General features: G+C 35.5%; 1 protein-coding gene across 2 annotated transcripts in view; it reads right to left on the bottom strand.

The window, feature by feature from the left end:
- The window catches only part of rsh (Rap GTPase activating protein radish), a 131,004-nt gene that overhangs the window by 56,816 nt on the left and 59,317 nt on the right, over positions 1–14,871 (bottom strand). For both annotated transcript variants that reach the window (XM_076120917.1, XM_076120918.1), the window contains 3 exons: positions 14,043–14,254; positions 12,514–13,911; positions 6,386–6,474 (listed from right to left, as the gene is read on the bottom strand). In XM_076120917.1, the coding sequence (XP_075977032.1) occupies positions 6,386–6,474; positions 12,514–13,911; positions 14,043–14,254 (1,699 nt within the window). The remainder of the gene's footprint in view (positions 1–6,385; positions 6,475–12,513; positions 13,912–14,042; positions 14,255–14,871) is intronic.

Below are 14,871 nucleotides of genomic sequence, written 5' to 3' on the forward strand. Positions count from 1 at the left end.
TATCAATATTCACAGGATTCCCATCGTTTAATTAGTTACAAGAAATAATAAATAAGAAGATTTGCCTCGGTAGTTAACAAGAATGTGAAAGTTACTTGAATTGGAGCAATTCTAGTAATTTTACAAAGAATAACAAGAAGTGTCTGTAAGTCTACAAGTAAGACGGTTAGGTAAAGTCAGTTCTTACACGAGGTCGAACTAAACCAATATCAGTTGGCAACGCAAAGTGCTCAGGGCCCCATGGTACTGAGAGCTACTATTTAAATACACGTGCCGCGTCTCTACTTGCAACACAGATACTTGATACGAATACGTCCAGAAAATTACACTAATTTACGAATCCTGAAAGTAGTTTTCTAAATGAAATGAGTTGTACATAATAGTTCGTTTTTATTCTGGTTAAATGTTATGAATTTGTCTAATCTAATCCTTTAATCTAAGTATATTTTATTTGATGGAAACAATATACTTACGATAGTAAATATCCCTAGAAGCCTTACAAGCAGTTGCGAATCTCTGAGATAGAGAGACTCTTGAATTATAATTGTCTTCTATGAGTACTTTCAACCGCCAATTTCAACATGAAGTTATCAAAATATTTGAATAGAATTTTTAAAAGTGAAATCTTCACCACCCTTCATCACTAATGTAAGCCAAGTTTAAAGGTCCTTTTTTATAATTTGCAAATATTTTTAAAGATGGTAGAAAGTTTGCCGACGGTCGGAGGGTTCTGAAAATCAATTACACTTTTGTATGGCTTGGAGATAGGGTCTTAGAAAGTGGGCTTTCGTTTTTCTTTCCTTTTTAAATGTATTAAATCTGTGTCAGTAGGTTTGTTATCCATTCATATCAGCTCAGGTGCTAAGGATAAAATTCAATTTGAGTGTCAAACTGAAGTCTTTTATTGAACTTGAGATTTTCTTAAGTCCGATAGCTGGTACCTTTTAATTTTAATGACTTGAATTGTTGCAGAACAAAAAATATCGTGTACTTTGAACATCTCAAATTGATTTTATTCCGGCCACTATGTGGTTATTCTGTAGTCTGGTATCAAGCAAATAAAAAAATCTAAAAGCGAAAAAAAACGATTAGTCAATCGAAAATTGCACTCATTAATGTTTTCGTCCCTAAAATGCAGAATGCTTTGGAACATAATCTCTCTTCCAATCATTTAATATCCTCGGTCATTAAAAGGACATAACAATGATGGGATAAGGCTTTTACTTAGTGTGCAACGAAATGGGTCGTTACGTAAAAATAAATGTTACTACCGCGCTAATAGATTGTGCAGTAGAATGGACTCAATATAGCCCGACGATTTGAAGATGGAATCGAAGTGTATTAAGTAATCTTATTAACCTAAAAGCGGAACTTTTAGATGTTGGGAACGATTTGAGTGATCATCTAATGGTTATAAATTGGAATCTCAATCGTTAGCCAGCGATATTTCATGAATAATGTTTTGGCCCCTTAAAACGTCTTATTAAAAAAAGTTGAAATGTGGGTTACGAAAGTTATGTTACTTTTACAATTGATAACATTCTAGAATTAGTAATTTTTATTAAAAATGGAAGTCTATAATATATTTAGTTTGTAATTATTATTATATTATTTTCACTATCATTATTTCCTTTGCATTAAGGCGTATCTTTACCCCATATCTCTAGTGTACTTATTGACAATCAACAGCTTCTACCATCGCAAAGGTCGACCACTAAATAAGTCTGTCAGTGCAGGCCTACTGTCTATTGTCTCGGCGAGAAGAGCTTTCTGTATTTGTTTCGTCATTCGGCATGTGATTGATTCGCTCCACGCCACTAATAACTCAACGTTAGGGCTTCCCTAATACTCCCTTGATTAATTTCAATCAAACCAGTGTCCTTGCTATATAAGTGCGCTTAATTTTATTTCCTCCAGGGTCAATGGTAATCATTGGGGACTAATACAGACTAAAATATTGGCTATAGTGACGTAATATGTTGCAAAAACTTTTGCATATTTATTTTGATGCATGCTCTCTTTGAAACAATACTCGAAAATATACATTGTTCTCTATCTGCAGTTAGCAGGCGTGGTGGGCTTAAGCAGCTTTTTGATTGCGGGAGGAGACTTTTAGCCTTGCTACAGGACTGTAATGGGTTCATAAATTTACTATTATATTAGCAACATTTATTTAAAATAGAATAAACAGTAGCATTGTAAGAAACACCTGAACAACTATCGATACTGTTCGTCTGAATACCAGACCAAGAACGGGACGACACTGGTTTGCAAACACTTTTCCATTGCAATGGGGTTAACAGGGCAACGGTAAGTGGTATGTCTCCTCCTCAATCAATATGTGACGAAAACCAACTACTGTCTTATATTGTCAGTTTGTTATCTTTGTATCAAACACTTTCCTTTATTTGAACATAAATAAACCCTCATTATGTAAAGGTCACTATGCTACTATTATTGGGTACCATATGAAAATCTTGTTTACAAAGTCTACTTTCGATAAAGAATGTACGCAGTAACTAGAAAATATTAGTATATTAATTTATGCGTAGTAAAACTTTCAAGTGCCTATGTCTAATTTAACCCAACATCACTAACACTTTCAACAAGTTTCTCAACACAAAACCGAGTACCGTCTTCAATTCAATTTGCCCAACTTGATCTAACACGTCGTTATTATTCACAAGTCTGTCCTAGACCGATAATTACAACAATCAACAGAAATACTGTTGTTACCCGTCCTTCATGTGTCGTAGACCATTATTTTCTATTAGGCCGACAATCAAAACGCTCGTACAAAAAATCTATACTGAATAGGTTGGAAGGCGTCCAAAATCCAGTCGGAGTAATAATTATTTCATCAGTTCGCAGCTAACCCTACTCAATGTTTCAGTACAAAAGAGTAGCAGTTTATTTGATTGACAGGTCGATAATGTGCGCCACATTCGCCACGTTCACCACATTCTGGCTTCTGGGTTGTGCGTCGTAGAACTCGTGGCCGCGGTGACTCGTGAAATGATTGATGACTCGGTATTTGCGACCAGGTAAATGTTTCACAGTTTTTACCTTTAACAATGCAGGGGAATTGACGAGGTTTAATCACTATTGGACCATATTATGTTTACTTCAAAAATGTATCGAAGATTTTGTATGATCAACTTCTGCCTAATTTCATAATACTTAATTAGAAAAATAATCGGTAAAATTTAGAATAGGTACTAAATGCAAAATACAGACGTTTTTTTTTGTTTCTATAAAAATAATGCTTCATTTGTAAACACAGTACGCTGTAAGGATTTTGTATGAAATAAAAATATTCAGTGTACCGCGATTAAAATTGCTGATCCGGGCTTATGTTTGGTTAATTAAATAAGTAGTAGAAATGAAAATAAAACCTTTGTTTTTTCAAGAACAAACACGTGTTGAATAATTTTAACATGTTTACGGCTACGAGACAAAAGTCTGTTTCAAATCAATCTAATCATGAGTAGGACGTTTGTACGTGCGTAATAAAATAAAGGAAATGGATTTCAAACAAAAGTCTTGCGTACGTACACATTGAATTAAAGAAACGCTGGAAGTGTTTTATAATGTGCAAGCATATTTATTTTGACTGTTTATTTAGGTTAATTTAATTAAAAATCTTAAATACTGTAGTATACCCTGAATACTATTAACCTTACCTATTGTAGTTAAAACCAAAAAAAAATACTTAGATAATCTAAACCATATCTTCTTATGACACTTCTTCGACACGGAATGGTCTACTGACATAATATTTTCATCCTAGTATGCCGAGAGAATAAATAGATTTGTAGAAAAAACAGAAGAAAGATTAAGACTTTTAACAAGTGTACAAAAATATTGATACCTTGTTAAGCAAAGCGCCTAGTCAACCCATTAAAATGTTTAATCAATCACAAAATAATCACGGCCATTAATGACACGTTATTATCGGTAACAATATTAAATAGCCATCAATACAAATTATATAATTTCACTTTGCGATAAAGTTTACTTTTAGGGTAATGAAATAATTATCTTGATGTGGGATGCTAAGCCTTTATAACGGGGAATTTTAACTTTTTGGAATGTGGGGAGTGTGGTTTGCATTTGTCCCCATACAGATTTAAATTATATTGTCATTGTGCTGTGCCTAGCATGTTTCATATCAGGATTAAGCATGGTTTCGTTTTTGTGATCAAAGAAAATATTATGTTTTTGGAGAGCATACAAACGAGTTGTGTTATAATATACCATGATTCGATTTACTTAATAAAAATTTGGGGAATAATTAACAAAATATAATCAAGATACAATATCACAGTTGATGACGATTGGACTTCATTTTTCGTTCAATATTTGATACTTTAAAAATGTAAAGTCTGCGCTTCTATTATTTTTATATCCTTGTAGAACATTAAAATGAAAATAGGCTATTAACACATTGGTTAAGCCGGTATCAGACACATCCTAATATTGGTTATCGGACAATAAGGGTGGGTCGCCACCATTACACTCAGCAAACACATTTGTTTCGGTTGCCACTAAAAGGGGAAATCGGCGGGAAAATGTTCCGAATTAAATACTTAGTGGAGGCAATTTAAATAAACATTAAGGCTTAGAGAGGGAATTTCAGTAAGTGCCATGTTGTGATTACATCATTATGCGTTGACAAAAGTATTTAGAACATTATTTGTCTCGACCGCGCGTCCCGTATGGTTGTTGCCTGTATTAAGTAGAAAATGAAAATATGTATGTCCATTGAATACTTAAGATAGTCCATACAACTATTATTAGTGCAAATGGTTTTAGTTTCGTGTTCTAGAGGCCAAGAGTTTCATTTCGTCTATTTTGATGTAGGAAGACTAAAAAAACTTTTGCTTAAACGTAACTTGTGCTTTCAATTAAATTAACGAGAAATAAAAATATATAAAGAATGAATAAGAACCTTCACAACTTTATACTAATAAACCAAAATATATATTTCAGAGTTGGTTTTGACAGTATTTGTAAAGCGTTGCGTTAATATTTTTGGATTGTTTTTACACTAAACCCTCGTGAAAAGTTATTTCAGCTAAAATGTTTATTTATTCATTCAGTTTGTCTAAAATACATTTTTAAGTATTTTGCTTGAATACGGCTAAAAGGAAAGTTGTGTGTTTATTTCAGATGGATTAACACTTTCATTGATATTTGTTGTTTTTATGGCTAGTTACTCATTAACTTTTATTTCTATGGACGTTTAAACATAAAAATCAGCACTGTAGAAATAAACTGTAACCACAAATGTAACATTTTTTTGTTGTAGTAAAGTTTCTTTTTTGGTTTATTGGATAATAGTAAGTTTTAAATTTTTTTTTAATATTTGTAACGAATTTTGTAATTAGTCCTGTACCAACTACATTTCATCATATACCTACCCGTGTATGTTCAAATCAAGTCTAAAGTTCTGTAGATAATAATATCAAAGTATTCGCAACTGGCAGACAGTTACACAACTTAATTTCAGTAGCAAAGTTACGTGGAATAAATGGAAAGAAGAATGGTGCTAATTGATTACATTTTAAACTCGAAACAAAGAATTAGACAATTTGAATAGCAATTTAAATGAATTAACGAGAACGAGTATTTTATTAGGATCAAAGGATTCGGAAAATGTTTTAAATGAAGACGAACGAACGGGATTGCTCCATAAATGTAAATATAAGAATATGTTGAAATAGGCAAGTTCAATAACAAGATATAAGTAAGTTTAGTTATTTTATGTATAACACAAATGAATTTCGAAGATTTTCCTTTTTTTCGTAAGCTTCTAATTAATTATTTGTTTATGAAGAAAATAATGTTTAAATTTCAGTCATGTACACGTTATTTAATTTATTACGTTACACTGAAGCGGCAAAGAGGACCTTTACATCATATTTGATGTTGAAAATGATACTCCTTAATTTTTAATAAACTCATATTCCAATTTTGCTAGAACGAAATTGAAATGGGTGAGATTCTTTTGTTTATATAAAAAAATCCCTGGTGTTTTTTAATTTATTACATGCGAGAGACTTTATTCACTCGCTCATTTAACTACAGTACAAAGTAACTAATAACCTAACTTAAGCAACAACAATAACATGTACTTAGAGAGTGTTTTTAATAGTATAGGTATATAGTACTTGAATTTCAACTTGTGTAATCAGCGTCACAAAATATAACCCAGCATCCATGTCTTTTTCTAAACACCGTTCTTTCTCTTTATATCTTTTTGAAATACTGTCACTGTTGATTCCAATATATTGTACCAATGATCAGTAATACGGTTGCTCTCTTGCGAAATATGTTTTCCTATGTGAGTTCATTAGAAAAATTGCTAGAATATGTGACTAACCTGGTTGGGGCCGGTAAGGTTCAGCCCACAGGAGTTGCAGCGGAGACATTCCTCGTGGTAATGGTTGTTGTCGTACAGCGGCGATGGCTCTGCAAACATTATAACTGATAAGCATTCTAGTCCATAACAATAAAAAAATATTTATTTTATAAAAAAAAATATGACATCCAAGTTATAGTGGACAGTGTTGGGTGATCAACTTTTTGATTGTGAAGTTTAACATCACTTTCACTGTTTACTAAGGTTGTAAAATTGCCTATTCTTTATTTAATCTTTTTAATCAAGAGTAGTCTCAATCATCCGTTAAATGCATATAACATCAATCACGTATTTGTAAAATATCTATGTATGAATATCTAAGCTCAAGTTTTAAAACTAATATCAAGAACTACGACTGAGATCTGCAAGTTATCGTTTTAAAGTCGTTAGATACAGTACGAGTAAGATCGATGGTAATCAAAGTCATAAAGTGTAACCGACACTTAAACTACGGAACTTCGACGTGCGAACTTTGCCTTTAACCTCTCTTAGTTCAGCTAAAGATCTCGATACTTTATACCGCACTATTAATTCGTGTTTGTGATCTTTCTTATTTAAATATTGTGAATGCTTTAATATTTTCCGTCATACGGAATTGTTTTTATTATTTTTTAGTATACGAATCTAAAATAAAACAAAATGTAATGCGATGTTGGAGATAAATATAAAATCGACGGTAATCTTTTAACTAATGACGAACGGGAAAATGTTCAAAATTATAGAAGTACAATGGTAATGGGAGAAAACAAAAGACTAAATAACAATTACTATTTTTGTCCAAGCAGTAGTTTTTCTTGTTTACCCATAAGAATACATACATACATTAAATCACACCTTCTTCTCATAGGTGAAGGCAGAGACCAGAGGACGTCACTTGGTACGATCCTACTAACTTCCTTTGCTTCATTCATTTACTTTACCCATGAGGACATCATGATTTTATTTTGCGAAATGGAAAACCTTAATAAGTGTTAGGGGAACTCTGTCCTTTCAATATGTCTGCAGCTTTAGTCTTCAATTTAACATAAAAAAATAATAGGAAGTAAAACACTGTCCTCACTTATAAAAATGACTCTTCACAAAACAGACGGGCCTTCGGTTTGCTCTTACAACGAACCTTTATCTTATAATTGAGTAATAAAAATTCTATGAACTGCCTAAAATGGTTAGGAGGAAAAATGAATTTGAATATATAACAAGTTGAATCAAAGCAGCGATTGGCTTTAGTTCAACCCCGACACTCGAAGACCCATGAGTATAATATTGCTTTGAAAGGTTTCCTCGCGAAATAACCTTCGGGTGAGTATTTGTTCATCGCTTACTTTGTAGTCGAGGACCTACGAGTAACAGTTGAGCCTATGCAGACCATATTAAAGGAATCGAAATAAGCCCTAAGGTAAGGCAACTACAATAAAAGTGAGCTTTTGAACTTCTTCAAGTAAACCAGAGCCGTAAAAGAACACCCAAGTGCCATAAAAGTTAGCACTAATTTCTAAAGACGTTCTTTGTTGCCGTAGTTCACCCGCTTGTCGTTCAGTTTTATAAAATACAGTGAACGCGCTATGAAAAAGAAACAAGTGTGTTCACTGCAGCAGTAGCGTTTACTATCTTCGTGATACTTGCTCCTGAATCCCAAACTTTATAGAGACAATTACTTAGCACAACTTTCAGGTTTGCGTAACATCATACCCTATACTTTAGACTTTAAAAGATTGTTAAAATTTCTATTATCGTAAACTAACGCTGCACCACGAATTATTAAACCGTTTATTAAAAAGTGAAAGCAAAATTTCTCCCTTGGCATCGTTCCAAGGGCATAGTCATGTGTCTCGGAAACTTGCCAAAAATCCAGACTTCACATTTTAAGACCAAGTTATTGACGACCCCTGTCGTAACATGTGACAACCACTTAGGTATTCTTAGCGGACTCACGAGACTTACAAACAAAATGCATTATTGATCAACGTATATTTCCGAGAAAATAACGTTGACATCATACACACTACTAACTTGATGAAAAACTTCTTTTCTTCTATAATAAAACTCATGACAGCAAACTGACACTTCTTTGTTTGATCCAAGTAATATCTTTTCATTTCTTGAAAGTGATTTTTTGTGACAAAGTTTTGATTGATCATAGATTAAGCTACTTGACACCTTAATGCCTACAGAAGAGAGTCTGAAGCCTGAATGTTAAATAGTTAACTTTTCATTGTATTTCTTAACACAAATTTTGATAAATGGCTCCCGGCTGAGATAAAAGTTGTAAAACTTTGTCAGTGTACTTAGAGTCAATATTGATTTTGAATTTGGAGTAACAATTTTCGCGGCAGTCCAAGTTAGTAGGCAAATTTGTATTTAAATACGATAAACTTTCCTTAAATAATAAAGAATGAAGAAATAAACATCTACATTATATCGTTCGGATTACACGACGTTACGAGAATTGAATCAGTTTACAAGTTAATAAATTTTAAGGGCCATTAAAAAGCTATTCTCCGTCATTACTAGGACTCGAGACAGTAATAAAACAAAGTTGGGACGATTTCTATATTGAAATATTAAACGATCGTCGTCGTAGAAAACAGAGCGTAATTAATGTGATCATAGTAGATGCTATAAAGTGGGCAGTAAATAAGTATTTTCATGTTTTTATAGCGAAGGAAGTATATGGCGGCGATAATATTGATGTTACGAGTGTCCATAACAATGTTGTTTCAATATTCTATGCGTTTATCGTTTTCGTCAGTTACAGATATAATGGGTATCGTTATTAAAATAGGCCACGAGCCAATGTTATTGGTTATACTCGGATTCCTTTTATGAAAATATTTTCGTATCACTTGTTTAATAAAAGATCAGTGTTTGGGAAACCTTTATGGGCTCTTAGGTATCTCAAAGTTTAATAAACATATTATTTTTAGGGTATATATTGGTTATTGTTATTAGAAATGTATGATTGGCTACTGTGTTTTAAGAATAGCGGGATATCAAAGACATTGTTTAAGACATTTGTTAGTAATTACTGTTAAGGTTTCTCGTAACACATGTATCTTATTTAAAGACGATATTATTAACCTTCATACGCTGCTACTTTATCGAAAAACATCAAAATTCCTTTTATCCTACAGCAACTAGGACGGAAATGTATTTTTAATATGATCACCTACGTCATACTTACAAACAATCCCAGAAAACTGTATTAGTTATTAAGTTATTAGCTAACAATGCACATAGAAAGTTTAAAAATGAAGATACAAAACTAGCTAGACCTGCAAAACTATTTGAACAAATATTATCTAACAATTGCACTTAGTCTTAATTGCAACGAGTCTTTTTAAGTTTTCTATTTAGCAATGGACTAAGCTCGTAACTGTTCTCACGAACAGATGTGAAATAAATAATGAACAACAAGAAAACGCCTGGCTTGTGTCAACTACAATTTCTTTATTCCTGTTTTTAACTTAAAATTACTGTAATAAACTCGAACAACCATGTTATTATTAGAAAAAAAAGAAAAAAAGAACTGCTTCAAAATCACTGTTGTTTTTCGTTATTGTAGTGACAAACTTTTTTATTTTTAAAGGCTTTATTCTTGCAACCTAAAACACCTCATTAGAAAACCTCCCAAATTGTATGATAAAATATTTATTTCGTACAGTATAATGGAGTCAAATTGTAGATTTTATGAGACTAGTAAAAACTTTTAGGTTTTCGTAACATTTCTTTTAAAGAAAATATTTATAAGGTTCTTGATGGAACCTGAATCTCAGATCGTAAAATTTTACTCACGACGCGACGCGGGGAGAAATCAGATGTCCTAATACACCTGAGCTTTGACTTGAGGCATAGAAGCTAGATACTTATCTCCGTTTATTGTATTCGGCATTTATTTATTCAATATTTAAGCGACTGAAAACTTTTTAAGAGCGTTTTCTTATTTCAAACAGTTTTTGGTACTACTAATCGTATTTAAAAATTTCTTACTACATACTTGTAGTCCTATAATTAAACATGCCTTTCATTTTAAAGGTTTATTTCGTTCATTTGCTCATACACATATAATACTAAACTAGTCCATATAACATTCCCCGGCTACCTAATGACGGTATTCAATATGAATATACGGACATAATATGCCGTAGGTATGTGACTAGTGACCCCATAACTCATTCGCTTGGATGATATAAAGGCAACAATAATTTAATTAGAGCACTTTAAGCTGTCCCTTAGTGAATATTTCATATTTGGATCAACGTTTATGTGCCCCCATAATTTACAATTTTCGTGCAAGGAAAATTGCCTTTTGTATAAAGTAATATCGTTCTTGTAATACTGGACGAAGTAAGTTTTTAATATTATTGTTTTTACAGAAATTATTCTAGAAGAGAATAAGAAACAGTCCCTACATTACATTTATTGTTAGAATTTGGACAAAAAATATGATCAAATGAACTTTTGTCCGCAAAAAGGTTTCAAAGCTACACGCAACTATTTGACAAACGCTAAACGCGCTTTGAAAAAGTCAATTTGAAAGTAAAGCCGCGAGTTCATACAACTATTGAAATAACATTGCTCGGAGGCTCGGAGCCTCACAATATCTGTGAGCCCGTCTCGATTTTCCAAAGGTTTTATCTCTTTTATCTCTTTGTCGTTTTTCAGGAGGACGGACAATTATATCAAAGGGACTCATTCTGAACTTGATTGCTAAAAGAAAGTGGGCATGTGACAGATGCTCCCGACGATTTGTTTGGGCTTTTTATAAATTCTTTTATAAACGATAATTGGTATGGTATATTATTTAATTTTAATATATTTCAAGCAATTTGTCATGATATAGAACTTAGAAGTGCTTACATTATATAAATAAATGTTCAAACATTACGAATACATGTCGTTTAAGTAATGACTTGATTAGGAAAAACATTTTTTTAAACATTTAAGTTATATTTTAATGATAACGGAAACAGTGATGTCAAACTTATTTAGTAAATTACTTACCATTATTTTTCGGTCGAACAATCACACGTGTAATAAGTTAAAAATATTATTTAGTATATCTAACAAGAAAATACAATATTTATTATTACGCTAACATTCATTTACGATACGATTACGATACGATTTGGTGTTTTGTTTTTTACAGCACACTAATCTACAGGTTATATTGAGTCTCTTGTAAATATTGTTGTCCACAAATGTCACACGTTACTGTCCAGATAAGAAAGCCTTCTTATCACATAGTCAATTTCACGTCACGAGTATAAAATATACCATCAAAATATATTATTTCAGCTGTACAAACTGGGTTTTGGTAGAAAAAGTAACACAAATTACATTTCTTTCACGACTATTGCTGTATTCTGATAAAAAATAAAGTTCGTTGTAACTTCTACGTTGAAAATATGCTTTCAAATATTTTTTCGCGAATTTAGGCTGTCAATGTTATTATTTTTGAGGTTATTCGTTGTGTACGGCACGTCACTTTCGTTCTAGTAAACATGGCAGCATTCGGCAACAGATGACAGGGCGCGGGCGGGCGAGCCTGCGCCGGGCGCTCGCGTTCATCTCATCTCGGTCAGGTCCGCGCGATCGCGCTGCCAGTTCAAAGTGGCTAGCCGCCGCCGCGTACAACCGTCGGTGGCGCCACTAGACATACTCCACTCCCTCGATAAAGAGGGATTTCCACCCGTCAACCCTCTCCTTCCCGTCGGTAAAGCAGTACCGCGAGACAGAGACGAACGAGCACGGCGTGAATCGATTGGCTGATGAAAAGGGGCGGGGGCTGAGCACGTGGCAATGGCTGTTGTCAGTGAGTAGTGCTCGTATAGCGATTGAGTTTGCTGTTGTAATGCGTTTCACGTCCCGCAAAAGCTCTTCAGCGCGTGTTAGCTGAAAGTTGTTCCTCGCCCGCCAGCGTTAACTTTAATCAACTTTGAGTACCAATTTTTCTATGTTTTTTTTTTAAAAACAAATATTTGTAAATATAAGATTTAAAATATTTAATTTAAATAGTATTTTTTATATCATTAACAATGACGAATGATTGAGATGTCTAAAGATTGATAAGAAAAAAAAATCTAACTCACCTGTCTGTGTACTGGAATCAAAGAATGTACTTGTAGTCTCAACAGTCATGGTCCCAATAGTTCCATCTAGTATTTGCGTAGAAGAATCACGGCGGCCTCGAGCTCGCATACAAGCATCGTCACTTTGTGAACTTTGCCGTCGGAAGTTTCTACATCTAATCATTTCTTCAGTCGTGGACTGCCGCCGAAAACCGCGAGCTATAAGTATTTCTTCGGTAGTAGATTGCCTTCGAATCATTGTTCTCTCAGGTGGTCGTGCACATGGACTGGGATCACGACTTGAACAGGAACTTGATTCTGGACTTCTAGCCCGCCCCATTCTCGCACATGAAGCCTGTCGCCTCAAACGACCTCGGCGTCGGGCGGCTGATGGACTTAGTTCTCCTCCCCCGGCTCGATCGGGGCTTAGTTGAGATCGGTCTCGGCGTGGTCTTGCCGCCGAGTCTGGACTTAAAGAATCTCTTCTTGCTCTTCCTTCATCATCAGGGCCTAGGGATGGTCCTGAATCTCTACGCCTTGTGCCAGGGGGACCAGTTGGATCATCAAAGGCAGTGGCTTGGCGTTGAAGTCTACCAAGTCGACGTTCTGGACTAGCGGCCGCTCGAGAATCTCTTCTAGCACGGCCGCACTGTGTCGTAGAATCTCGACGACCTCCCAAATTTGGTGGAGTTCGACCACCAGGTGTAACTTGTGTACCTTGAGCTGATTGTGTCATTTGGGATGTTTGAACAGTTTGTGTCGCATTACTGTTCGGTGGCGTAGGCGATGTAGGTGAGGGTGTCACAGCAGATGTTATGATAGTGGGCATTGTAATAGTTGGCTGACATTCGCCATCAGAACGGCTCGGTTCATGAATAGCCACTACTGTTACTGATGGCATTTGCGTTGATGGCCCAGGATCGGAAGACACATCAACAAAGGAGGGAGCCACTGGAGTTGGCGGTGAGGCACGTCTTTTCCTGTGTGTCGCAACTATTCTGGGAGGTTGTGCCACAGAGTCACGACGATGGCGATGTCCGTCTACGGAATCTCTGCGTTCCTTATTATCCTCACCGGATCCGCGCCTTTTGATGCGTCGCTCTCTTGTTGGCATTATTGTGGTTGAATCTTTGCGTTCGAAATAGTTAGGGAACTCCGACCGGAAGTCTTGCGGTACTGGCGCTTTTGAATCACGGCGTTTGGAAGCCATAGACTTGATTCCGGAGTCTGCGGAAGAGTCGCGTCTGCGGCGAGGTGGCGGTTCGTGACGCGCCCACGGCAGGGAGCGAGCGAGGTCCGCCAGGGTCTCTCGCCGCGAGAGCGGCGCTCGCTGACGACGGGGCGCGCTGCCCCCGCCACCCCACTCGCGCAGAATGTCGGTTAATTGAGCCAAAGAGGAGCGGCGGCGACGAGGTCCACCTGTGAACAAATGAACTTCATTATTCCGATCTTTAATTTAACATATTATGTACTTTACAAACTCTAATAGTAACTTTGCTTGGTGGACGATAAGTGTACATAAGATCATATTCTGAAATCTTAAAACTTACCTCTGGGCTGATTTTCGACGTCTGGTTCTGGTGGTGACAGACAAGATACTTGAGCAGCGGAGTCCCTCCGACTGCCAAGCCTCTGCCTCAATGTTGACTCTTCTAAAGTGGACCGTGTGAGCTCGTCCCAGCCGTTGCCTCCAGCCCACACCAGCCCCACTTGATGTGACAGTATCGGTAGATTGCAAACGAAACATATTGCTGTCATAGTCCTGTTAAAAACAAAAGCACTGTTAGATCTCACACTTGCACATAATTACATCGATAGCTGCGGATTATTCAGGAGATATTTTGTCAGCACTCACGCTTTATTATTCCTAAAATTAATACCGCGATACATGACGGTGGTTCGTCTATCCGGTAGTTCGCGTGAATAAGCGTGAAGCGACATATCGCGCCCTTGTGCTCGCATCACCGGCCTGATAACCGAACTACCGATATTAAGTAATAACCACTCCCCTTGCTGTCGACGTGTATTACATTATCAATAAACAATTGATGCGATGCTATAATATTCTTGTCGGATTATAATTGTATTGATTATCACCGACAAACAAGAAATGTATTGATATTTGTTAGTGTTCAGTCTGTTCATTCATCTGTGAATTTGTCGCGCAAAGCTTTGTCGCTGTAATCGTGATCGAGCTGTGGTGTACATAGGCTTCGAGACATCTGTTTAAGTCGGTTATCAATGATAAAGCGAGCATGATTGTTATTGTTGCGGCACAGTCAGTCGACGCATGATGTTTTGATAATGCCTATCTGCCGGCTATTCGGATGAGCGAATTTCCCTTAGTGTAACTGAGGACTACGCAAAGCGGTGTTAATA

The sequence above is a fragment of the Anticarsia gemmatalis genome, chromosome 12 (genome assembly GCF_050436995.1).
Source record: "Anticarsia gemmatalis isolate Benzon Research Colony breed Stoneville strain chromosome 12, ilAntGemm2 primary, whole genome shotgun sequence".
NCBI lineage: Eukaryota > Metazoa > Arthropoda > Insecta > Lepidoptera > Erebidae > Anticarsia > Anticarsia gemmatalis.